The sequence below is a fragment of the Zootoca vivipara genome, chromosome Z2 (assembly GCF_965207765.1).
Source record: "Zootoca vivipara chromosome Z2, rZooViv2.hap1.1, whole genome shotgun sequence".
Classification (NCBI taxonomy): domain Eukaryota; kingdom Metazoa; phylum Chordata; class Lepidosauria; order Squamata; family Lacertidae; genus Zootoca; species Zootoca vivipara.
Window position 1 is genome coordinate 31,712,234 of NC_142585.1, and position 24,879 is coordinate 31,737,112.

At 48.1% G+C, this 24,879-nt stretch overlaps 1 protein-coding gene across 6 annotated transcripts in view; it reads right to left on the minus strand.

Moving 5' to 3' along the window:
* Positions 1-272: 272 nt before the first annotated feature.
* The window catches only part of NACC2 (NACC family member 2), a 60,414-nt gene continuing 35,807 nt past the window's right edge, over positions 273-24,879 (minus strand). For 4 of the 6 annotated variants that reach the window (XM_035113185.3, XM_035113183.3, XM_035113186.3 and 1 more), the window contains exons 2-6: positions 11,443-12,334; positions 9,195-9,362; positions 8,036-8,141; positions 6,654-6,751; positions 273-4,752 (exon numbers count right to left, since the gene is read on the minus strand). In XM_035113185.3, the coding sequence (XP_034969076.1) occupies positions 4,241-4,752; positions 6,654-6,751; positions 8,036-8,141; positions 9,195-9,362; positions 11,443-12,280 (1,722 nt within the window). In that variant the 5' untranslated portion in view covers positions 12,281-12,334 and the 3' untranslated portion in view covers positions 273-4,240. Of the gene's footprint in view, positions 4,753-6,653; positions 6,752-8,035; positions 8,142-9,194; positions 9,363-11,442; positions 12,335-13,842; positions 14,220-24,669; positions 24,785-24,879 lie in introns of those variants that run through there. The other 2 variants (XM_060270316.2, XM_035113182.3) reach the window with 2 other exon arrangements.

Here is a 24,879-nt window from a genome sequence, read left to right on the forward strand (position 1 = left end):
TTTCCAAGTCTTGTTTTTGGCTCCAAATTTTGGTTTAGAGTAAAAATAAACCCTGGAATTGCACAATTCTGAGCAAGGGTTAGGTAAAGAAACCTTGGAGAAGCCAGGCTAATCTACAAAGCAACTGCAATCTGGGGGTGTTTCCATTGCAGAAAAGGAGGGGGTGGGAATGTTGGTTCGATTCCTATACTATGATGTGGCAACCATTAAGTTCACTCGGTTTTCTCTCTCTTTAAAAAGGTGCTTGATATAACTTTTAATATATATTTATATATATATATAATATACACATGTAATATTGCTAACAGTCAAGCATTAAGAATAGAGGTGCAGACATACCATAAATACTTCTGCTTCCTTTTTTTTTAAAGATCTAGAGGGATGCCGTTTCCATTTCACATTATGCATCATCACAGTCAGAAAGCAACTCCCAGACACTCTCGTGACATTTCTAGCATTATTGTAAACAAAGAGGGGGAAATCGGGGCAGGGGGCATTCCTTCTGATCTGGCATTTCCCCCCCTCTCTGTCCCCTCCGCATGGAAAACAAGTGATCCAAAAAGGGCTAAGGCACTCAGGAAATCCCGATCATTCTGGGCTTCATTCTCACTTTACATTCTTTTATTTTGCGACATTCTTCCTTCCCACCAGGGAGGAGACAATCACGATCCACAGATACATCTTGGAAATCTGCCCTTAAGCCTCCACATGCGGATCTAGTTTAGTGCAAATGCTCATCCTCATCAAGAAGACAAGGAAGGCCCCCCTCCCCAAAAACAAACCATTCACATTTTTTCAAGTTTACCTAAAGCGCTCTCTCTCTCTCTCTTTTACTAGAAAGTAAAAATAAACAAAGAAACCCCAAATAAAAATGTACATGAAATTGTGCTCGGTATAAAAATATATCTTAACTGTGCAATGCGACACTCTCTTCGGATTCTTTTCTAAGCCATTCAAGTATTTCCTTTATGTTCTGGTCATTTCATCATGGGGCCAGGGGCGGGTGGAAGAGCTCCTGGATGCACTTTGTACCACCATTATTTTGGGTAGGGTATCCAATTGGAAAAGGAAATGACCCAAGATAAGAAAGGCAGTAATCCTTTCAGTTTGATGCCATCATTTTTCATGGACCCAATCCCCTTTACCATTGACTCAGGGGAAGATACAGAAGGGGGGCACTGCCTAGAGAGCTGCCCCTACTCACTGGACCTTCTAGGGCAGAGCATTACTCGACTGCTCACTCTGATAACAAAGTTCTCATTCACCCGCAAATGCAGAATTAGGCCCTTGAAGGCGTAGAGTCAACTGCCAGGGCTTCATGCCAGATCCCAGATGAAGCCTTGCATTGCCTTCCCTTCCCTATGGCACACAGGGCAAGGGTACCAAGGACCTGTGGGAGTACCAGGCCAACTACTAGTTGCTTGAAACTGCATGAGGGGAGAGGACTGCTCCTGTACTCAGGCAGTGCTTGTGAGTTTCTTGTAAAAGGCATCTGGTTGAGCACTGTGAGGTTAGGATGGACTATATAGGCCACTGGCCTGATTGAGCAGCAGCTATAGAGGCATCCCAGACCAGAAAAAGCCTGAAGACAGTTGGCTCAGCCTCCTGGTGCTTCTCCTTCCCCTCCTCAAGGCCTCATCCATCCACTTCATCAGTGCTCAGCTGGTTTTAATCCTTTTGTGGGGTGGCACTGGTACAGATCAGGGACCACAGTTTTTTATTCAGGGACCAAAATGAAGTTTCAAATATTGGCCAAAGGCAAGGACTCCCTCCAAAGCCTCCATGGTCACATGGCAAAGGGAGGAACCACCAGGAATAGAGCAAACCCTGCAACACCTCATGCCATTGGCTCCAGCACAGAGCCGCACCTGGAGCTCAGAAAGTACCCATTGCAGAGCTCTCAGAAGCTCCCACTCTCCTGAGCTTTCTGCACCTGAAAAGCCCCCCAAACTCAGTCTGTCTCCCCTCCCCCCTCAAGAGCCTGCTCTTTGTGGTCCCTTCCCAGAAACCCACAGAGGGATCCTGCCTAGAAAAGCAGAGACAAACCCTTACAACAAGGAGGGGTTTGGGCTAACAAAAGAGGAGAGATCCCTAAGAAGCACAGCCTTCATGGTGAAGCATCTCCTCTCACATACCAGGTGGGGGCCTTCCAGTAACTCTTGTGTTTCGATCAAGGTGACTGAATCTTGGGATAAACCATTCTAGAACAGCTAAGGGAAGGGCAGCCAAGGACCCATTTTGGAGTTGGAAAAGGGGCAGATCCCAGAGCAAAAGCACCTTTCCATTATAGAACTGTGGAGAGGAAAGGTACCTCCAAGGGTAATCTAGGCAACCCCCTGCAATGGCCATCCAACCAGAGACTAGAGAAGGGGCCTCTTTGCCCTTCCATTTATGAAATAGCCCAGTCGGGCCACAGTAGCTTCCCCCTACTCTCTCCTCTGCCACGCCTGTCCGACATATATTAGGGGGAGGTGCGGGGAGGTGCTGAGTGCAGCAAAAATGAGACTGCTCTCCCCCTGCCACACATACCCAAAAAGCAAGCTAGGCTGCCTGCCTGATTCCCCAGCCCAGATCCCACCCCAACTTACTCTGTCTCTTGCACACATGCTGGTTCTCCTTTGGCCAAAGTTTGCTCTGCACCCAACACCTTTCAGATGTGAAAGTTGAGCTGCACCTCTCTAAGAAGCACCCTACCAGACAAAGCAGCTCAAGCCATCAGAACTGAAAAACTTGTTCTGCCTATATTACGTGAGCTTTCTCAAAAAAAGAAGAGTGGTATCAAATAGGAAAACACAGATCCTAAAAAGGAACAACGGAGTTTGGGGTGGGGTGGGGTAGGGTTGGACAGCCAGCATAGACAATCATTCTGGCCAACTGTGCCATAAAGCTCTCAAGTCAGTGTCCCCCTTCTCACCTCTCCCTCTGATCTCTTTTCTCTTCCCTGTCTGCTCCTTCAGAAATGCCTTCAGAAATGCCATGAACAGCAATTGCAGCCGCACTCTGCTCCAGTAGAGCCTTACCATATTCCACCTCCATCAATGCACCACTCAATGCTAACAATAACTCCCCTTCCCGGTCTCATGAGATGCATCAGGTTAGAGTGAGGCCTGAGTATTAGCCCCTTGGGAGGCACCTCTGCCCACCCCAAGCACTTTTTGCCTTTCGCTGTCTCTGCCAGCAAAATTTCAGTATTAAACAAAATGCAGCAGCTCAAAGATGCCCCTGTATCTAAGAGCAGGCCAAATAGTATCATGGGAGTCATTCTGGAATGTTTTGTGTAGCCACACACCCACACAAACATGATACTTCTCAGGATGAAATCTATGACACCCACAAATGGTGTCATGTACCCAACCTGATGCAAATCATTTCAGAAGCAGAAGGGTGTTGCTGTGCCAGAAGGAGCCCTGCGCTCACCTTCCAAAACAGAACAAAGAAACTCTGGGGGAAGCCCTTGCCTGAGGGGGACACAAAGGAAAGGGTGGTATCCTGGAACCACGACCAGGCAGGGGGCCACCATCAAGGGAAGAAAAGGGGCAATTAAGGCTTTCCATCTGGCAAATATCCTGAGCACTGGCCACCGGTGGAGTTTCCAGGCAAAAATGTCCCTTCGTCCCAACAGTGCCTGCACAGGATATATTCTTAGTGGATTGTGCCTGAAAAAAATCCTCCCTGTCCATAAGTCAAACAAAAGGTCCAAGCAATGGAACTGTGCAGCAACCAAACCAAAACCTCACCCTACAGAAGCCAACCCCAGCAAGGCCTCCTCCTCGTCATCCATCAGCTCCTTGCCCCCTCCCCTCATACTTCCCCACTCTGCACATGCCCCACCCCAAGGAGGAGGAAGAGGAAGAGGAGGGCTAAGGATGGTGGTGGAGGAGGAGGAGGATGAATGGGGGAGAGGAATATCGCTTAGCTCTTTTGAAATAAAATCCTACTGCCTTCTAGACAAACCTCGGGATTTTTGATTTTAAAGGAACCTGGGGTTTGTTTCATTTCCAATTTCCGTAAGTAGTTTGCCTTAGGCCTAGAGTTGCTTACAGTATAACGAATGTGATATTTCCTTCATCCATCTTAAAACACAAGCAGAATAAAAATCACATTTTTCTCAGGCAACAGTAGCAGTTCAGTAGGTAAATGGTTTGATCACATTTCTCTTTTTTCTGTATTAATAATGCATGCAAGCAGCTTTAGTATTAGAGATCCCTCGTTGGTCAAGCCCAGCATGATCCTGACTCTTTCACAAAGTCCCTCCTCCTCCTCCGTAGGGGCCTTCCGGTCGTCTTGCCGGAGTCTCCGGCCGGCTAGTGGACCCAGGTGGGCCCTGTTCGAAAGGCGGTGTGGTGCTGTGGCTCTCCAAAGCCATTGCTTCCGGGCCAGCAGACTCCTGGATGACAGAACTGGCCCCTTCCCCCTGCTCATTCGGCTCAAACAGCTGGCTGGATCTGTTGCTCTGATCCACAGTGACCGTGTTAGTTCTCAGTGCCACAATGGTTCCAGAATCCCCCCTCCGCTCCGCATAGATCCGCTGTTCAAACATCTGAGCAGCGGAAGGCTGGAATTCAGGGTCCAGGGAGATACTGCTGGTAGTGGAGCCCATGACAGAGCGATACATCTCCATACCCTCCGGCAACATGGATTTGATCTTTGGCAGCCACCGCTTCCGCACCCGGCGGGCATTAGTGCACATGTCGGCTGCAATGACGTTCATCTCACTCTCCTTGAAACTTGGGGCAAAATTCTGGCAATACACTGCAAAGACAAGGGAGTGTTTTAGCTGCAACAGAGGCAGAGTTTTAACATTTTTTTCCCGGCATCAGGAACAATGGCCATAAAATTACAGATAGCATAAAGGCGCCTTTACAAGATTTGTAACATCCAGCACAGATAAGGAAACAGTGCCGGAAGGTCCCATAGAAGTAGACTGTGAATTATTCACTATTTTAAGAAAGGAAGATTGAATGCTTCCAGATTTGCATTCAACAGCTTGAATCGCACCTCACCCAGCTGGTAAGAAACTGGCAAGCAAGCACAGAGAAGACCAAACCCAGCCTTTGCAGATGACAAACAACTTGTACTTATTGAGATACTGTCTGGCATTGCTCAGTTCAAGGCCTCCCTCTCCTCATCCCCCTCTCAGAGCAGATTCTCCCAGTCATGCAGCTGCCGGAGTCACCAACCCTAACCATACCCTGCTTTTTAGGCCTTGATTTCCCAAGTCCAGACCTTGAGAGAGCTTCCGAGGCCTTCAAGAGCTGCACAGAAGGACATAATCCCGTAGTGGTAGAAGTTTCATTTGGCAGAATTTCCCCTTCTTTTTAAAGAAGCCCAGGCAGGCTCCTCACCTTCCGAAGCAAAACTGCACACACTCTTTAGAGCAGTCCCTCTGCTTTGGCTCTGCATGCATCTGGTCTCATTTGTCCTTATCAGATTTATACTGCTGCATTTTAATTTGCTATTTAATTCTTGCAAGTTGCCTTGAGAATACAGTTGAAGTGCAAATTTCTCCCTCCCAGCACAACCCCCAAGTGATTTTCCGATTGGCCCCTTCTGGCTCATGACCTCTCAGCAGTTTTTTTTCAGCCAACATGGCTTGGCCTGGTTCTTCCAGTGTCCAAATTCCCTCACACTCCTCTCTGCCTGCCCTTTCAACCAGGGACATCATTCTAAGGAGGGTCCCCTTTTTGGGGCTTCTTTCCACATTGCTGTCATGAGACAATAAGCATTTCATGAAACAGGAGAAGCTCAACCAATTGGGGCTGCCACAAAATAGATTAGTAGAGAGAAAATCTGCTGTGGCCACAGATCAGTGATACAGGAAAGGATAATCCTGTCATGAAAACATGGGGAGGATGTGTGTGGCTGAGTTGTCATGATTGCTTTCCAGGGAAGAAAGGGGCACAGATGCCTAAGTCCCCCAACTGAACCCTCAGCCAGTTTCGAGATTCTAAAACCCATGGCACATATAAGCCCACCCACCACTGCACAGTGTTGCTCCTGTTCATTTACATTCAGTGGTTAACCCATGGCTGGTACCCAGCAATTGTCTGGCTGTGGGGTTCAAGATGGAAAAAAGAGGCACTCTGCCCAATAGAAGGAAGAAACCTAGTTTCATAAATCTACCAGCAAACCATGACTCAAAGATCTTCCCTCTCATGCACTGACTTAAAAACAAACTTTGTCAGCACTCACAAAAGGCAGTAAACATTCCCCCCTCTCTTCTCCCGCAACCGTATACTGTCTACAACATTACTGACTCACATTGAATAGAACTTCCCTGTAGAAAGGACTTTATGATCTGAAAACAGAGATAATGTATGTACCTTTGTAACCCAATAAAATATTTAATAAAAACAGTTTTTCAAAAGGCAGTAAACAGGGTTCTCATGCCAAAACACAGGATTTTAAAGCTTTGGTGTCTTTTTAGAAGGAGCATTTGAATCCAGACGCCTTGGAATAAGAGAGTAGCTCAGTCGGTAGAGCAAGAGTCTCTTAATCTATAATTGTAGATTATAGTATTGTAAAGGACCCATAGGTCTTCTAGTCCAACCTCCTGCAATGCAGGTGTCACAACTAAAGGAAGATGTAAAATAAGCCGAATAGCTCCCCATCTACCCTCAGAGGCTCCTTCTCCTCTTCCTCTCCACACTTACGTTTCACAGCATTAAGGACCCGGCTGTCCAGTGGCTTCCTGCTAGGATCACTTGTGGAAGACCGGATCCCAGTTCCGCAGCTGTTGGCCAGTGTGTTCCTGTCCCGGGAAGGAGTGGGAAGCAGAATTTCAAGAGCACATTCAAAGAAAACCCACAGCTGGGATCCAAAGCATGGGAAAGAGCCCATTTCAGGCAGCAGGCCTTGAGGGAGCTTCCATGGAGAAAGGGGGGGGAGAAGAGAGGAAGAAACAGAAGCCCAAAGAGCTACCCCACCCCCCGCCAACCCCACCCCAAAAAAAACCCATACAGGAGATAATACAAATCAATCAGTTGTGGCTTGTTGAGGCTCACTCTGCAAATCAGCAGAAATTAAGGAATCTTCACCATAGCCAGAGAACAAATTTTTTAAAAAGGTATTTCATGGTATTATAAATACTGAACACAATTCCAAATTACTTACCCCAAAAGTTTCAGCTTTTCATGAAAAAAAAGCACAACAGAGACGTCAACCTACATGTCTGTTTCTTTGACTAACCAAATCTACAGACCTACAGAGACATGCAGTTTCAAGAACTTCTGAAAAGCTATTTCTTTGTAGATGGTGCAAATACTAGTTGCTAAAAAGAGGCAAGAGAATTTTCACTTGCCAGTAGACACTTCAGCCCATTTAAAGGAATTCTTAAACATACATATTTATGCTCACACCAATTATTTGAAGAATCGTCTGCATCTCATTCTGCAATTCTAGGACAAGGGACAAAATCTGTTACCATGTGTCCAAATGTATTGACATGCATTGTCCAATTTAGGCTCTGTGATGTCTTATTACACCTACGAGCATTTGTGTACACTCCACCTCCTTCAAAGAACAGCAAAATGAAAATGGTCTGTCTGCCCTCGACCTGCGGATCCATATGCTGATGCTCTCAGATCTCCCCGCTCCCAGATCTCCCAGCATGGTTGTTAATCTTAATCTGGTTTCCGTTTGTGTTGCAGTGTAGTGTCCCCAGGGCAGGGTTTAGCCATTTGTGCTAATTGGTAAAGACAGACATGAAGGGTTCTAACCAGAGTAGGCCTACTGAAATGAACAAACTTAAGTTAGTCATGTCTGCTAACTTCAGTGGGTCTACTTTAAACAGGACTAGCACTGGACACAATCCCACGTCCTCACATTTTTGTTTTCTACTAGGAAACACCTGACCTCCATTGACAGACAAATTAAAAACACTTTTAATTCCCATTAAGCAAAATGCAATGGGTAATTTCCCTTCCTTCCATCACTTAAAGCTCCTGCTCCCTGCAAACTTGGCTCCATGGCAGCAGCTCAGAAGCCAGCTGGGTCAGGAGGAGCTAGGAGGACGGGTCCTTCCTTTGTGTCCTACCTGTCAAAGAACGTGGCCAGCAGGCGCCGCAGGAGAACTTTGTGCTTCACACCTGCACACAGGTGGCAATTCATCAGCTGCCCCCGAGTGATGTAAACACCAGAGCCTGGGTGGAGAGAGAGAGAATCATAAAATTGTAGAGTTGAAAGGGACCCCAAGGGTCATCATGTCCAACCTTCAGCAATGCAGGAGAGAGCAAGTAAGAGGTCCCGAAGTCACACCCCAGCTCTGCTCTGCAAGGTGTACAACAGGACACAAACACGCATGCAGTTAATATTGACTCAGATCATCTTGAAGCAGCAAAGATTTTGACATACCCCAGAGAAATGACCTGTGCAGCAGGAAAAGGAGTTCTCTGTGACCTGACCGTGGCAACCCAAGGGAGGGTCCTGAGATCCCTCAGGATCACTACCCCCAGCAAAAGATCCAGCCTTTTCACTCTTTACTGGAACAGCCAGCAATAAAGGCGCATTCTCTTCCTGCCAGGTGAGGGCGAACTGGCCTTCCCACCTCTACCCCCTGCCCACCTCTACCCCCTGCTCTCTCAGGGAGGCAACCTTCCTTCTTCCCCCACTGAAGGCCTGACAAGGGGAAAATGCTCTGGATTAGCTCTTTGGGGTCTCTTATCTAAAACTCCCTTCACAACACCTAAATACTAAGAAGTTGCTCAGGGAAGGTAGACACCAAGGTGGCTAGTCCATTTCATAAACAAAGCTTAGAAAAATGTAAGACCACATCACAGCTTTCACAGATACAATGAAAGGTAAATTAAATAAGAATCCAAGGAAGTTATATTAGTTCCCGGAAGTAAGGAGGAGGAAAATGAAGAGTGAAAGACAAGAAAGGTGAGGGAGGGACTCTACTTAAATAGTTATCACATTTACAATATTACTATAAATAACAATTTTATAAACAAAATAAATTTAGGTTAGATTAATTTTATAAGCAAAATTTTCTACATTTTGGTTTACTGCAATTTATCTTTTCTAAATTTATTTTATTTTCATTTTTTTATTTAAAAAAAAACCACCAAATCATGCAGAAATTAAAAGATCCCTTGTTAATGAAACAAAGAATTGCAAGAGTTCTACATTTTTTAAGTCATGTTACTGCAACAAGTCCATAAACACAAAGGAAAACCTGCCCCTGTGGTCCTTACCTGCCACGAGTTCAAGTTTTTCTCCAGGATCTCCTTCTGAGTAGAGTTTTGGGTGGCAGCGATACCCAATCTGGCTGATAAGGCTGGCAGGGAGGGCGACCAAGTCCCGCCTGATGAGGACACAAGAGCGGCTCTCCAGGGGCACCGGCTCTGGCTTCTCTTGAGGCCCTTGGGGAGAAGGAGGGAGCAAAGAAAGAGCTGTTCAGGATTGCAAGGGAAAACCCCTTTTGGGGGTGTCCTGAGTGGTTGGGGATGCAGGAACCCCGCTTTCTCTTGGGCCGAGAAGCCTAGCAGAAGCAGCCACTGCAAATGACCCCTGCTCTGCAGAGGCAGCAGTAGGAAATGTGACTAGATCATGACAAGAGGGTTGGGAAGCATGCCCAATGGTTACAGCCAGGCCACTCTCAAAGGCAGAATTTATTGTTCATTTATAAGTAAAAATATTTATAACACCATTTTCTAAGGGACCGATAGGGTGGTGCATGGCACGCAACGGAACACAAAACACTAGCAAAACTTTATGAAACCCGCTTTGAGGATTTTTCTGACATCAAGCGGTATATAAAAGTTATGAAATGAACAAATAAGTAACACTGCACAAAATAAACTTTAAGATGGCTGGCTGATGAATGTTTTAAAGAAGTGCGTAATATGTAGGCCTCTGAATGCCAGTGGCTGGGAACTGCTAGTGGGGAGAGCTGTTGCTGCTGGCAGCAGGTCTTGCCCACAGGTTCCTTCCCACTAAGCTACCTGTTGGGGGGCTGGTCTAGGTGCTCCAGGTGGGCTGTTGTTTCCCTGGCATACGACTCACATCAAGGAATCAGTCTCTGAGTGAACCAGATTGGCTGCACTCTCTCAGGGTTTTAGGTTTTGAGTGAGCTTTGAAGGATGGATTTCAGTTTCTCCCTGGGAAAGGAGTCCTCCTTTGGACAAGATGACCCTGGAGAGTCACCTGCTCCTCAGCACCAAAAGTATCTATACAGACAGGGAAAGTTTTAGCCCTCCAGAAATGACTGGTCAAATCAGCACATTGACATTTTGGACACTCCCAGCCTTTTCAAACACCTGCAAAGTGAGGTCCCCCTACCCCCGAGCTAACATACTTTGGGCACATGAGATGCTGCCAGCCAAGCACCCTGTCAGCTACCCACAAAATTTAGCTGATCAATGGATATAGAACCTAGTTGTGCTCCGACTACAAAATCCTGCTGGCTTGCCTAGAAATGTGTCTCTCCAGTGGCGAGGGGCATCCAGTGTCTCTTGCCCTACAAGCTCTTTCATGACCCCAAGAGTACCACACTGACCGATAGTGGCCTGAACTGAAGAGTCACACTGTCACCCCTTCTTTGCTTTTGGAGCACAGCACCTCAACACAGCTCCAAAGCCAGCACCTCATTCCCAATCCTGCCTGAAGGCATCTTGCCTCCTTCTCCTGGGAAGGAGAGGAGACATCTGCCTGGGCTGGGCTTCCAGGCTACTTAAGCTACAGAAAATGAACCAAGAGAAAGAGCTCAACAATCTTGCTATGCTCAATATGCAACCCTTAAAAACTGTTGGCATCAAGGAAACTGATCCATAGCGTCATGCTGCATTGCCAGTTTCATTAAATGAGGAGGAAACTCTGAACATACAGACACACACACACCCCAAATAAGGCAACAGACACCATCAATAAGCCTGCAGAAATTAAGAGCTTGTTACTTTCCCCAAGGAACCTAAAGGACAACAATGGCACCTTAGGCAGATTCACACAAAGAGATCCAGTCCCTTCCCCCCAGAAAACATCTTCTTGAAAAATGAACTACTCCTTACTAGAAATGCCTTCCCTTTCAGCAAATTCACAGAGCCTGGAAACCTATATCTGGCAGGGGGGAAGGAAAGAAGACACCTCACTCCGAAATGGAAATAAGCTGCATTCAGCACGGTTCCCATTCAAGTTTTAAAAGTCTTAAATCAGTGCGAAGCTTCCTTATTCCAAGTGAGGCCATCAGTCTGCCCAGGTCGGTATTACCAACACAGACAGGCAGTGATGGCTGTGCGGGGTTTCCAGCAGGGGATTTACTCCCAGCCCTATCTGGAGATGCCAAAAGGGGATCAAACGTTGGATCTTCTGCTTGCAAATCAGGCACTCCACCTTCTGAGCTACTTTTCTAAAATGCAGGGAAACAAACACCTGCCTGACTGCAGATGCCTCTCATTTTACGGTAGCATGAGACTGAAAGTGGCGGAGGCTAAAGGGGGCTTTTACCTGCATAGCCGCCTGTGGACTTGATGTGCATCTGCCCATACTGCTCCTCTGCCATGGTGTCATAGGCTTCATCGTCGTCTTCATCCTCCTCGTTGTGGTAAGAGGTTGGGCTGTCGGTGGTGGGGAGGCTGTTGGCCCCAGGGCTCGTCCGTTCTCCCTGGCAGTACTGAGCCAGAGGGATGGTGGGGAGGAGGGTGGCAAGGCTGGGCACCCCGTAGTAGGAGACGCGTGACAATTTGAGCGGGGCGCTGGCAGAGGAGCTGCCCCCGGCCGCCTCCCGCAGGCTGCACTCCAAGGACCGCTTCCCAGGCTCCAAGGTCTCATGCTTGACGCGGGTGAGCAGTGGAAGGGGCACGGAAGGGGACACGGCGTAGGGCAGGGAAGGCGGCTGCAGGGGGTGGCAGGGGCTCTGGGGCCCTGAGCAGGGCTCCTCCGTCATGGCCGTCTGGGAGTCGCAGTGTGGGGAGCTTACTTTGAACATCAGGTCTGTCCCCTTCTCCACAATGTGCTGGATCTGGAGGAAGCCTGCTGTGTACATCACCACCAGCTGCTCGCTGGCGGCCATGGTCAGCTTGCCGGTGTAGCAGAAGGAGAGGATCTGCTGGAAGCAGGCGGGCGGCACGGAGCCCGGCAGCTCGAAGGCGCTCTTGCTGTTGCCACTGAAGAGGTCTCGGAAGTAGAGGCTGCTGGCTGCCAAGACAGCCCGGTGAGCCTTGAAGGCCTGGCCCTTGACCAGGATGGAGACATCGCAGTAGAGACCCAGGAGGCGCTGCTCATTCAGGGAGCCCAGGACGGTGCTCCCAAAGTTGGGGATTTCTATGTGCAGCATCTGCGACATGGCTCAGCAGCTGCCTCACGCTCTCAAGGCCAGGGCATCTGAGGGAGGGCACATCTGTAGGCGGGGCAAGGGGGTGGGTGGGAGGAGAGGAAACAGGCATGTGAAAAAGAGAAAGGGAGAGAGAGGATATCTGGCAGAAACACAAGAATCAGGAAGTACCAGGGAGAGGGATTCTGCCATTGTTTGGAAAACCCCCCTCCTGTGAAGAGCATCCCTAACAAGAGGAGGAAAAAACTCAATATAACAGGGTTCAAAAAACTACACCCCACCCACAGAGCCCTCAGTGTACCACCAGTGAAACACATGCAGTCCAGGGCAAGAGAAACACAGGCAAAGATGGCCACCCATTCCAGCTGGGGTGGGGGTGGGCGTTGAGAACTGCCTCCATTGACTCCACCAACCTGAATCCAGGCTAATGCTGCTGAAAGATTCTTCCCTTTTTCGGGGGTGGGGGTACACATGCCACAAAAGGTATGACCCTCCAAAACAAGGTATTGTGATGGGATTTCTAACACAGGCACTATCAGTGCAGGCAGCGCACGCTCCTGAAAAAGCTGACACAGCTGGAAACTTGGGAGAAAGGAGGGGGAAGAGAGAGAGATGGGTGGACGCTTCAGAAATGCAGCAACTTCTGCGCATAATTATTCCAAGTTTCCCTGCACATTGGAACTGCTGAGGAGCCAAGGAAGGGCTGGGCAGCTGTCTGTCCCCTCCGCCCCCACCATCATTCAAAGTGCTGGGTGCAGGGAATGGAGAAGGACTGGGGGCTGCCATCTACTGCAGCAGCCCAGGATACGGACAGGTCCCCCAGTTCCTGAAACTCTTCTCAACTGTTGGACTCCCAGAGGCATTCCTCTATGGCACCCCCTTTCTATATTTCGGGGGGGGGGAGAGGAGATGTTGACCTCCATGCAAAGGAGACACCTGCCTGGGCTCTCGCCTTTGCATCAAGAATGCAGCAAATCCCATGGATCTATTTTAGGATCCTCCGGGAACCATCATGTCATGGCAGTGATGCCTCCTCTCTCCCCCCACCCACATGCACCAAAACACAGGCAGCATGCGGAGAAACGCCAACAAATCCTCTTAAACCAGCAAAATCTATGTCTCTCTATAGCTGGTTGAGGGCAGGGAGAGAGAAACTCCCCATGACTTCAATGGCGACTCCCTTCATCTCCTTGGCAAAAAGGAACAATTAAGACCTCTCCTCCCCCCCACACACACAAACACACACACACACAGAGTCCACCCACTCCACACAGGAGGTCCCGATTCTGAGTTACTTCAACAGCACCTAGTTGAACTAGACTCCAAAAGATCTCTCCTCCCTGCAAACTGAGTGCTCCTAAAAAAGTGACCACACAATGGGTTGCTCTGTGTTCTCTCTCTCTCTCTCTCTCTCTCTCTCTCTCTCTCTCTCTCTCTCACACACACACACACACACACACACACTACCTCCAACACCCCCTGCAAAGCTGCCAGCTAGGAGAGCTCCATTCTGCATCTGCATCATATTGCCAAAGCATCCAGCGCAGGGATGTGCCCCCCTCATGTGAACATACCTTAAGTGGTGTGAAATCCACAGCACCTGCTTCTGGAAGGGTCTCCTCAACCCCTCTCTTCAGCATCCAACTCTCCAGTGCAGCAGCAAAGGCTGCTTGGAAGGGGGGGGGACACACAACGAGGAGGCGCCCCCTCCTGCCTCAGTCCTTCCCACCTCAGCCCCTCCCGCCTGTCCTCCTTCCTCCTTGCCTCTGCTGTGAGGAGTTTCAGCTTCAGACTAAGTCAAACCTCCTCAGCAGGAGCAGCAGGAGCAGCGCAAAGCAGCATCTCAATGAACAGGGCCGGATATGCAGCTTAACATTCAGGCCATTCTCTGCAATGAATAGAGCCCTTTGACGAGAGACCTGAAGCAAAGGCCAGTTTCAAACTGAAGCTCGGAAGAAAAGGAGGGGAGAGAGAGAGAGAAAGAAAAAGGGAGGAGAAGAAGGAGAAGGGGGGGGGAGAAGGATCAGTGCCAGAGGAATGCTCAGGGTGTTGGTACAAGACAGACTTTTGATGAGTCACTGCAATGCAAACAAAGATGGCAGAAATACTGTATGGGGTGCTGATGAAATGCTTAGTGGTGCCACAGCAACTGAGACAGGGCTCGGGATTTATGGCACAGTTTTGCATATGAATTAAGCTGCAAACCGCCTCCTCTCCCATCCAGCACATCCAGAGTGTCAAAGCATTTAAAGTATTCCAAACAGTCTGCAGAGCTGGCGCAGCAGAGGCTCTCCATTAACTCCTCAGGGTGGGAAGGAACAAAGGACAGGAGGAACCAGGGCAAAGGCAAAATACTCACCTTTTATTATCCTCCTTCTGCCTGATAAAGTCAATGGCCAGGGTGTCACAAAAGATAAGTTGGGGGGGGTGTACACACATACACACACACCCTTCACAAAACAGGCCTGCCCTGGAGCCTGCCTCAAAACCCTGAGCCTGACCCAGGGGCAATACCAGTGCTGGAGCTAGCTCTGAGCCCACCTTGCAGCATGGTCCCCACCCCATGCCCCTGTGTCATTTTCATTATGTGCTCTGGAATCTGCTTGCAATTGCCCAGCAGCTGCTGGAGGCAGCCTGGTCTATTACCATTGGAATCTCCTTGGGACAGAGACCCGTTTTCCTTCTACAGTGCAAGTTATTAAGACAAAGTGTTTCAGGCCAGTTGCCTTCCACTTTCTACCCCCGGGAGCTTTTATTCCCCACTCCACACACCGCACTCCTCTCTTTGCCTTTCAAGGGAGGGGCACCATTACTTGGACCTGAGCCCCTTCTTATAAGACACTCCCAACCAGAAAGACACATTCTCTGAAAGACTGCAAGTCCTCTAGAGGACTGGACGGTTTAGGTGGAAAAGAAATTCCAGGGAGGGGAGAGGGAAGCATCCTATCATATTCCCTCCCCCCTTCAAAGCCTCTCACAACACTTTTCCAGTGAAACAATTAGAAATTGGTGAGGGGGGCCCTCTGGGAGTCTACATTAAGGTTTCTCTTGGCCTCACTAGTCCAGCTACCACTGATGTCCCCTCCCCCCCGCAACACACACACACACACACACACACACACACACACACACATTTGCGGCAACCTGACCTGACCCTTGAGAACACCTTGGCTAGCAAGGGGCTAAAAGGGAACCTCCTGGCCTGGCTGGCTGAACTTGCAATGATGCATAAACTCCCAAATACAAACACGGCTTCTAATTCCTACAATATAATCTAAATCTGCTGTTTGTTGAAGGTTTTGGCGAAGGGCTGCTTAAAAATTGGTGGGAAGTATTAGCAAACCCTATATTTTATTTACCAACACGTATAAAAGGGACCCAGGTGGCGCTAAGGGACCCAGGTGGCGATGTGGGTTAATCCACAGAGTCTAGGGCTTGCTAATCAGAAGGTCGGCGGTTCGAATCCCTGCAGCGGGGTGAGCTCCCGTTGCTTGGTCCCAGCTCCTGCCAACCTAGCAGTTGGAAAGCACATCAAAGTGCAAGTAGATAAATAGGGACCGCTCCGGCGGGAAGGTAAACGGCGTTTCCGTGCGCTGCTCTGGTTCGTCAGAAGCAGCTTTGTCATGCTGGCCACATGACCCGGAAGCTGTCTGCGGACAAACGCCGGCTCCCTCGGCCTATAGAGCGAGATGAGCGCCGCAACCCGAGTCGGACACGACTGGACCTGATGGTCAGGGGCCCCTTTACCTTTTGCCTTTTATAAAAGGATTTACAGTATATACTGCCCGCTCAGAAATTATAAGGATCATCTTGAGAGTCTCTAGATCAGTGGTTCCCAATTACCAGTAGCTAAGCATTCAGGACCTTGTTTTTCAAAAGCCAATCTATGGATCCCCTACTTTTGAAAATGTTATCTGTGGTAGTTTTTGTTATGTGAATGGTGCTATCGTACCCTCCAACATGCCCCAGCACAAAACAAGTCTTCCAGGCCGCACTCCTGCACAAGTCACATGACCCATACAAGAACATGGCACATAAAAACACATATTTTGGGGCACCGCAATTTTGCATGCTTTTGGACACCATGCTCTCATGCAAGCACGGGCCCCCCAAATATCTCTCTCTCTCTCTCTCTCTCTCTCTCTCTCTCTCACACACACACACACACACACACACACACATATATTCTTAAGGTGAGCCTCCCCACATAAATACCACTTTTTAAAAATGTAACCCACCTTGCCACAAAGGGTAGGTAACAAATAGAAGAAAAACAAATCAATCATGAATTTGGGACTTGCTTCTTTCAAAGGTCTGTGTTTGCTTATATTACTCAGCAACCACAGAAGCAGGAAATTACTCCTTTTTCCTTTCCTTGAAAGAAAGGGATGCTAAAAATCTTCACAAAAAATGCCATTTCTCTCTCCAGTTAATTCATCAGCGCACAGAAATGCCATTTACCTTCCCGCTGGAGCGGTATCTACTTGCAATTTGACGTGCTTTCGAACTGCTAGGTTGGCAGAAGCTGGGGCCGAGCAACGGGAGCTCACCCAGCGTGGGGATTCGAACTGCCGACCTTCTGGTCGGCAAGCCCTAGGCTCTGTGGTTTAGACCACAACCCCATCTGAATTCTAGTTATTCCTTAAAAAGAGACCTAAAGGGCTCAGAAGGGGGAGAGACCTGGAGCCTGATCTGTCTCCTTATCACAAGTGGAGCAATAGGCACCAGACAGATCCAGCCTCAGTGGTCGTGGCACTAGGAAATTTCAGACTTAGAACTTAATGGCCTTGAGATGGGTGGCTCTTGAGATGGCTTCAGTTGAGAAGCCTCCAGTTCATGTTGCCCTCTCCCACAACTGCCACCTCAGACTTCCGGACAGCTTCTGCACAAAATACAGAGTTGCATCCAACATTACACAGGCTCAGGGCACACCAAGCAAAATTAATTTCCATTATTTTTTGAATAAAAACTTGGTTAGATAGAACACACAGATATACCAACCCTAATTTTTTTAAAAAACCAAACACTCTTTGTGTATTGCAGTTTCACATTTTAAACTCACTTAAATTATAACACTAACATGACTACAGGAATGTGGGGTTTGCTTCAGCTGCCCTGATGCTAAAGCACATTTATCATTTTGCTGGAGAGAAGGATAAAGTTTTTTTTAACTAAAAAACAATTCCTGAGTAAAAAAACAGTTCTGTAGCCATGTACATATCTGGCCAGTTGGCTTCTAACTATATACCTCTGTCAGGCAACTCCTGCGGCCAAGTTGGTGCCAAACATATTGCTCTGCTTTCCTTTGCACCATATCAGTAAGGCCAAGAGAAGGGTCTTGTCTTCTGAGCAGCCCAGGACCTCCATACACACTGCCCAGGCTTGTGCCCTGATCACTTCGATGCTGCAAAACGCAGCAAAAACACAGGAAGCACCAGTTATGAGATATAAGCTCAATCTGATTGATGTAAGGTACGAGTACAATGGGTAGCTTTCGTCAGTGGGAGAGGTCATCATGTGTCACTTGTCAACTACTGCCCACCTAAAGCCAGGCAGTCCTCGGTCAATAAAGTGATGACCTGCCACTGTCCATCTGCTTCAGTGGGTGCTTGGAACTCAGACTATCAATCAAGAAACAGACCAAACTACTATACCAAGTAAAAAAAAAAAAGAATCAAATCCTTTTGCACCTAGCAAGCTGGTATGTCAAGACCATGTGTCCTCGCTTGTCCACTGAACCGCTGCAGGTCAATGACTCATGGAAGACTGTAATCTGAAAAAAATTCAAACACTGACTTGCCACTCTACAGGAGACCAGACTCGCTTCAAATGGCAGACTCCGAGAGAAGAACTACACCATTTTCTGGCAAGGAGGTCATCTGGAAGAACCATGTATTCATGGCGTAGGCTTCACAGTGGGGAACTCCCTTCTGTCTGCGACAGAACCAAATGAGGGCTCAGAACACTTACTTTCCCTCCACCTCTCAACCACTTTCGGTCCAGTTAACATATTGAGTGTCTATGTTCCCACTATGTGCCCTTACATACAAACCAAGGACCAGTTCTACAAGGAACTAGACCAGGCTGTCAAGAGGGTCCAAGACTGTGAAGACCTATTTCTGCTGGGAGGTTTCAATGCAAGAGTAGGGGGCGATCATCACACATGGGACAATGCATAGGCCTCTTTCAGGGGTCAGCAAACCTTTTCAGCAGGGGGCCAGTCCACTGTCCCTCAGAACTTGTGGGGGGTGGGCTATTTTTTTAAGGGGGGGTGAACGAATTCCTATGCTCCACAAATAAACAGAGATGCATTTTAAATGAAAACACACATTCTACTAATGTAAAAACATGCTGATTTCTGGACTGCCCCCAGGCCAGATTTAGAAGGCGATTGGGCCGGATCCGGTCCCCGGGCTTTAGTTTGCCTACCCATGGTCTCATTGGTACTGGCAGCATGAATGAGAACAAAGGCTGCTTGAACTGTGCTTGTATCAAAGCCTCTGTATCACAAACTTGTTCTTCTCTACCAAAATAAAATAGCAAATGTCCTGGAGGTATCACCAGATGAGCGGCACTGAACTGTGTTTGTGTCACACAAAGTTACCACAGTGCTGACTATGACACAGATCACTCCCTGGTGGCAGGCAAGATCCATCTCCAGCCAAAGAGGACCCATAGCACAAAGTGTGGTTTTGAATCAACAGTGCCAGAAAAATCATACTTTGTGAATGCTTCTCTGATTCTGCCGAACAAGTGTTGAAGTAAGGTGGAACCACATCAAAGAGGCAACCTACAACACAGCTATATCCTCCTTTGGCAAAAGAAAGCAACAGTTCCCAGATTGGTTTGAGGTTGGCATAAAGGACATGGAGCCTGTTATCACTGTAAAGCGCAAGGCTCTTCTGAACTACAAGCCCTGCAAAAAGACACCTGTTACACTGAGAAAGGCAAGGATTGATGCCCAGCACACTGCCAGATAATGTGCCAATAACTACTGGCTAAAGCTGTGTCACAGCATTCAACTCATTGCTGATCCTGGCAACACTTGCAAAATGCATGATGGCATGAAGAAAGCCTTTGGACCAACAATCAGGAAAACTGCACCACTAAAAACTTTGTCCAGGAGAGATCATCAGAGACTGCAGCAACCGGATGAAGTGGACAGAGCACTACCAAGAACTGTACTCATGGGAAAACATGCTTGAGGGCATCCTGATCAAGATTGCAGATGACACCAAATTGGGAGGGGTGGCTAATACCCCAGAGGACAGGATCACACTTCAAAATGACCTTAACAAATTAGAGAACTGGGCCAAAGCAAACAAGATGAATTTTAACAGAGAGAAATGTAAAGTACTACACGTGGGCAAAAAAAAAATGAAAGGCACACATACAGGATGGGTGACACCTGGCTTGAGAGCAGTACATGTGAAAAGGATCTAGGAGTCTTGGTAGACCACAAACTTGACATGAGTCAACAGTGCGATGCAGCAGCTAAAAAAGCCAATGCAATTCTGGGCTGCATCAATAGGAGTATAGCATCTAGATCAAGGGAAGTAATAGTACCACTGTATTCTGCTCTGGTCAGACCTCACCTGGAATACTATGTCCAGTTCTGGGCACCACATTTCAAGAAGGATACTGACAAGCTGGAACGTGCCCAGAGGAGGGCAACCAAAATGGTCAAAGGCCTGGAAACGATGCCTTATGAGGAATGGATTCAAACTACAAGAAAGAAGATTCCACCTAAACTTCCTGACAATAAGAGCTGTTCGACAGTGGAATTTGCTGCCAAGGAGTGTGGTGGAGTCTCCTTCTTTGGAGGTCTTTAAGCAGAGGCTTGACAGGCATATGTCAAGAATACTTTGATGGTGTTTCCTGCTTGGCAGGGGGTTGGACTGGATGGCCCTTGTGGTCTCTTCCAACTCTATGATTCTATGTTGCTCCCTCCCTTGACAAGCTGAAGAATACCACCAACTCTCAAGCATGTGGTAAGGCCCCAAGACAGGATGGAATCCTAACAGAAATGCTGAAAGCTGGCTTCAATTCCTCCCTCATGATGCACCTCCATGGCTTCATCTTGCAGTGCTGGGAACAAGGATCTATGCCACAAGACATGCATGACTTCAGCATTGTGACCCTCTACAAAAACAAAGGTGACCACTATGACTGTAACAACATGGAATCTCCCTACTGAGTACTGTGGGGAAAGCCTTCACCTCTGTAGTTCTCAACAGATTACAGTCACTCACCAACATGGTTTGTCTCAAGTCACAACATGGCTTTAGAGCTCATAACTCAACAGTCAACATGATTTTCTCAATGCATCAGCTGCAGGAGAAATGCTGGGAACAGAGACGCCTCTTGTACATCACCTTCATAGACCTGACAAAGGTCTTTGATCTCATCCGCCAAAACAGGCTCTTCACACTGCTCAACAAGATACGGTGCCCACCAAAACTTCACAAAATGATCATGTCTCCGCACCAAGACAAAAGTGCAGCAGGTGCTTATCAGAGAGATGTTTGCAGATGAAGCGACCTTTACAGCAGACTCCAAGGAAGCTCTACAGAGGCTAATCAACCATTTTGCCCAAGCCTGCAGGGAGGTCGGCCTTACCATCAGCCTGACAAAAAACAAAATCCTAGGTCAGGGCATTGCCAGCACCCCATGCATCAGCATTGGTGACCCAACGCTTAAGGTGATAGACAATTTTGTGCTTCTGGGCTCCACCATAACCAGCAACCTCTCCACTGATGCTCAGCTGGACAAGTCTATTGGCAAGGTAGCTCTGGCAATGGCTCACCTCTCCAAAAGGGTATCGGAAAATGTGAAGCTAATGACCAGTACCTGAATGAAGGTCTACCAGGCTTGTGTCTAGAGCATGCTGCTATATGGAAGTGAGTGGAGGGCAACAGCTGTCAGGAGTGATTCTTCAAAGCCTTCCACATGTACTGCATCAGGAAGATTTTGGGTATCACATGGCAGAACAGAGTCTCAAACAATGATATGCTCTCCTAAACTCACATTCCCAGCATGTTCACACTCCTGTCTCAGTGATGTCTACACTGGCTTGGTCATGTCCACAGAGTGGAAGATGGAAGGATCCCCAAGGACATGCTCTACAGGGAGCTGGCTACAGGGGCCAGGCCTGTTGCCAGACCAACTATGTGTTATATAGTAAAGGTAAAGGGACCCCTGACCATTAGCTCCAGTCGTGACCGACTCTGGGGTTGCGCGCTCATCTCGCATTATTGGCCGAGGGAGCCAGCGTATAGCTTCCCGGTTCCTATTTATCTACTTGCATTTTGATGTGCTTTCGAACTGCTAGGTTGGCAGGAGCTGAGACCAAGCAACGGGAGCTTACCCCGTCACAGGGATTCGAACCGCCAACCTTCTGATCAGCAAGCCCTAGGCTCAGTGGTTTAGCCCACAGCGCCACCTGGGTCCCATGTGTTATATAGATGTCTGCAAACAAGACATGATGGCTGGCGACATCAACCCTGCTGTGTGGTAATCCCTTGCAGATGACCACAGTGCCTGTAGACAGTTCGTGTATCCATAGCAGTGACCAGAGGAGGAATGATTGCTGGGAGTGGGCAAAGAGAAGAAACACCATGATACATCTCTAACAGTGATCTCTTAATACCTTCATCTCCCCTAGCTACAATAACACATGTATCTCCTGCATCGATCTCTACAGCCACAGCAGACACTGTAACTCTCCAATGGTTTCACTTTACCCCAAAGGCACATTCCTCCATTGTCTCCTGAGAAAACATAGATTTTAACAAAGACAGGCAGGCAGGCAGTGGAACCTCTACTCACATACAGAATCCATTCCGGAGATCCGTTCGTGAGTCGATCCAGGTTGCTGGTAGAAGCGCTGTTCTGCACATGCGCATTTGGCGGCATCACTGTTCTGTGCATGTGCAGACGGCGGAAGCCGCTTCTGCACGTGAGCAAATCGAGGCAAACCCGGTATTTACTTCTGGGTTTGCCACAGTCACGAGTTGAATTGTTCGCGAGTGGGGTGGAGGTAAGTCAAGGTTCTACTGTAGTATGAACTGAAGGATGCTGTGGTGATTGCAGCTCAGGGACTTTTAAACTGCAAGGAGCAGCAGGAGCAGCCCACCACATTGTGTATATGCCCTACCTTTAATTTTCAGGTAGGAGGGGAAATCCACAGAACCCCGCAGGTGGCACCTGTGTGCAAAAAGCCATTTTTTTCAGACCATCTTTCAGCACTTTTGAGCTGAAAGGGGGAAAGCCACACTGCTGGCTGTGAAGATGCACCACTTAGCACAGTGATGGCGAACCTATGACACGCGTGTCAGACATGACACGCAGAGCCCTCACTGCTGGCACGACAGCTTGTCTCCGCTAGAGCTTGTCTCCGCTGTTAAAACCCGGATCCTTTCTTGTTGTTGCTGCTGGTAGCCAGAGAGATTGGTTTTTAACCCTTTCTGTGCTGTTTTTTCTGCCGTTTTGGAAGACTATGATTGGGTGTAACAGAGTTCATTTTTTAACCCGTCTGTGCTGTGTTTTTGGCGCTTTGGCAGACTATGTTGGTGCTGCGTGTTAGTTCCATCGAAGGTATTATTCGTCATTTATTTCTGTTCTCTTTCCTCCCCAAAAAGCGCAGCAGCTTTGGGGCATCCCCCCCAAAAGCAAAGCAACTTTTGCACACACACCCCCCAAAAAACCCTCCAAAACTTTGGTCAGCAGCTCCCCCCAAAAAGCTCAACAACTCTGGGCACTTTGTAATAAATAAGGGGTTTTTGGTTTGGTTTGGTTAAATAATTAGTTTTTGGTTTATTAAATACAGTTATATATTACAATTATACATTTTTGTTATTTAAACTATAAATATCACAAAATTATGGTTTTTTTCTCGAAGTGCCACACCACCTGAGTTATGCTCGGTTTTTTGACAAATTTTGACACACCAAGCTCAAAAGGTTGCCCATCACTGACTTAGCACAATGCAGGATCCAGACCTGGGAGCCTGGCTTCCAACCACCTCCTGGGGAAACTATTGTGGCTGCGCCTAAAAGGTACATAACATTCTCTGGATGGGGTCCTATGCACTGCAATCCTGCACTCTGTTAAGAAGTTCTAGTTCTATTGAAATCAATGAGGTTTACAGGCACTGAAGGGCTGCTCTCCAAAAAGCTGACAAGTGGCCACTTTTCATCCACGGCAAGGAGTCACAGCTGAGTGGCACAGCAGCAGCTCTGTAGGCAGAAGACCTTGGTTTAAATCCCCCAAGGCAGGCACCTCCAGTTAAAAGGACCAGAGGGAGGAGTTGCTGGATGAGACCTTGAAAAGTTACTGACAGCCAGAGTAGACAACACTGGCTCCAACAGAGGACAAGGCTTTCAAAGGCTACTAGCTATTGTGCAAAGCGTCAAGTGGGCAATTTTATTGTTATTTATTAATTAAATTTGCATACTGCCCTTCATCTGAACATCAAAGGGTGGTTCAGCTAGGGTGCTGTTGCACACAGGTCCTACTTGTGGGCTTCCCACTATTCATCTGGTTCCCTCTGTAAGAACAGAATGCCTCTGGGAAGGTCTAGCTACAGGGCTCTTATGACTCTACATATAGAGAACTCTACAGAGACTCTATAGTCTCTCCCCACCCCACCGTCACTGCCATTAGCCCCAGACAGGTTTCGGAAAGATGTTATCAAGGAAAACATTAGAGGAAGAAGCCAGATCCAGATAGCTCAGTGACAGAGCACCTGCTTTGTATGCAGAAGGTCCCAGGTTGAAGCCCTACTGGCAGCATCTCCAGGTAAGGGCTGGGACTGCCTCATGTCTGAAACTGTGGAGAGCCACTGGTGCCAGTCAGTGCAGACAACACTGTGCTAGAGGGACTAACATTCCAACCTGGTATAAGGTGGCTTCCTAAGTAACCTGCTACCAACAGAGCAAGTTGCCAAAACATACAACAGCTCCTTCTCAAAAAGCAGCACACTGATTACAGCTTCCACAAGGAGAAAAGCAACGAAGGGCAGTGTTGCCTTCTAACCACCTTTCCCAACTAATATGCCTCCCAAACCAATATGCATTCAGAAGAAGGGATGGGGGTGGTCACAGTGCTGATACTGCCTAGGCAAGCCTTGGCATTTCAAGATTTCGGGTGAAGATGAAAAGAATGGGAAGTGGCATGCCGTACCAAAGGTCCCAGTTCAAAAAAAGGAACCCTGAAGAAGGAAGAGGCTGGATGCCCAAAGTCTACAGGCAACTACAACAAGGACAAGAGCAGCAGATGTGGAGCAGAACCAACGAGGCAGCATTTGCTGAGAAGCCCCCAGGCTCGCCAGCTGGCCTCAAACCTCCTCCCCAATGCACCAGGCCAGCAAAGCAGAAAGCAGAAGAGGAATATACCAATACCTCTTTGCATTTGCACCCTCTCTTTCCTCTAGCAGGCGGTTTCTTGCTTCAGCTCATTGCCTAGTATGGTGGGATGGGATGGACAGCCCTGAACTTTAGGTGGTTGTTTTCTCTCTCCCTTCAGCAAGTTACACTGTGAGTCAGCAGAAACCGACATGAGAGCACCAGGAATGCTGCCTAGTTCTGATGCAATGGGGACCGGGTTCCCCC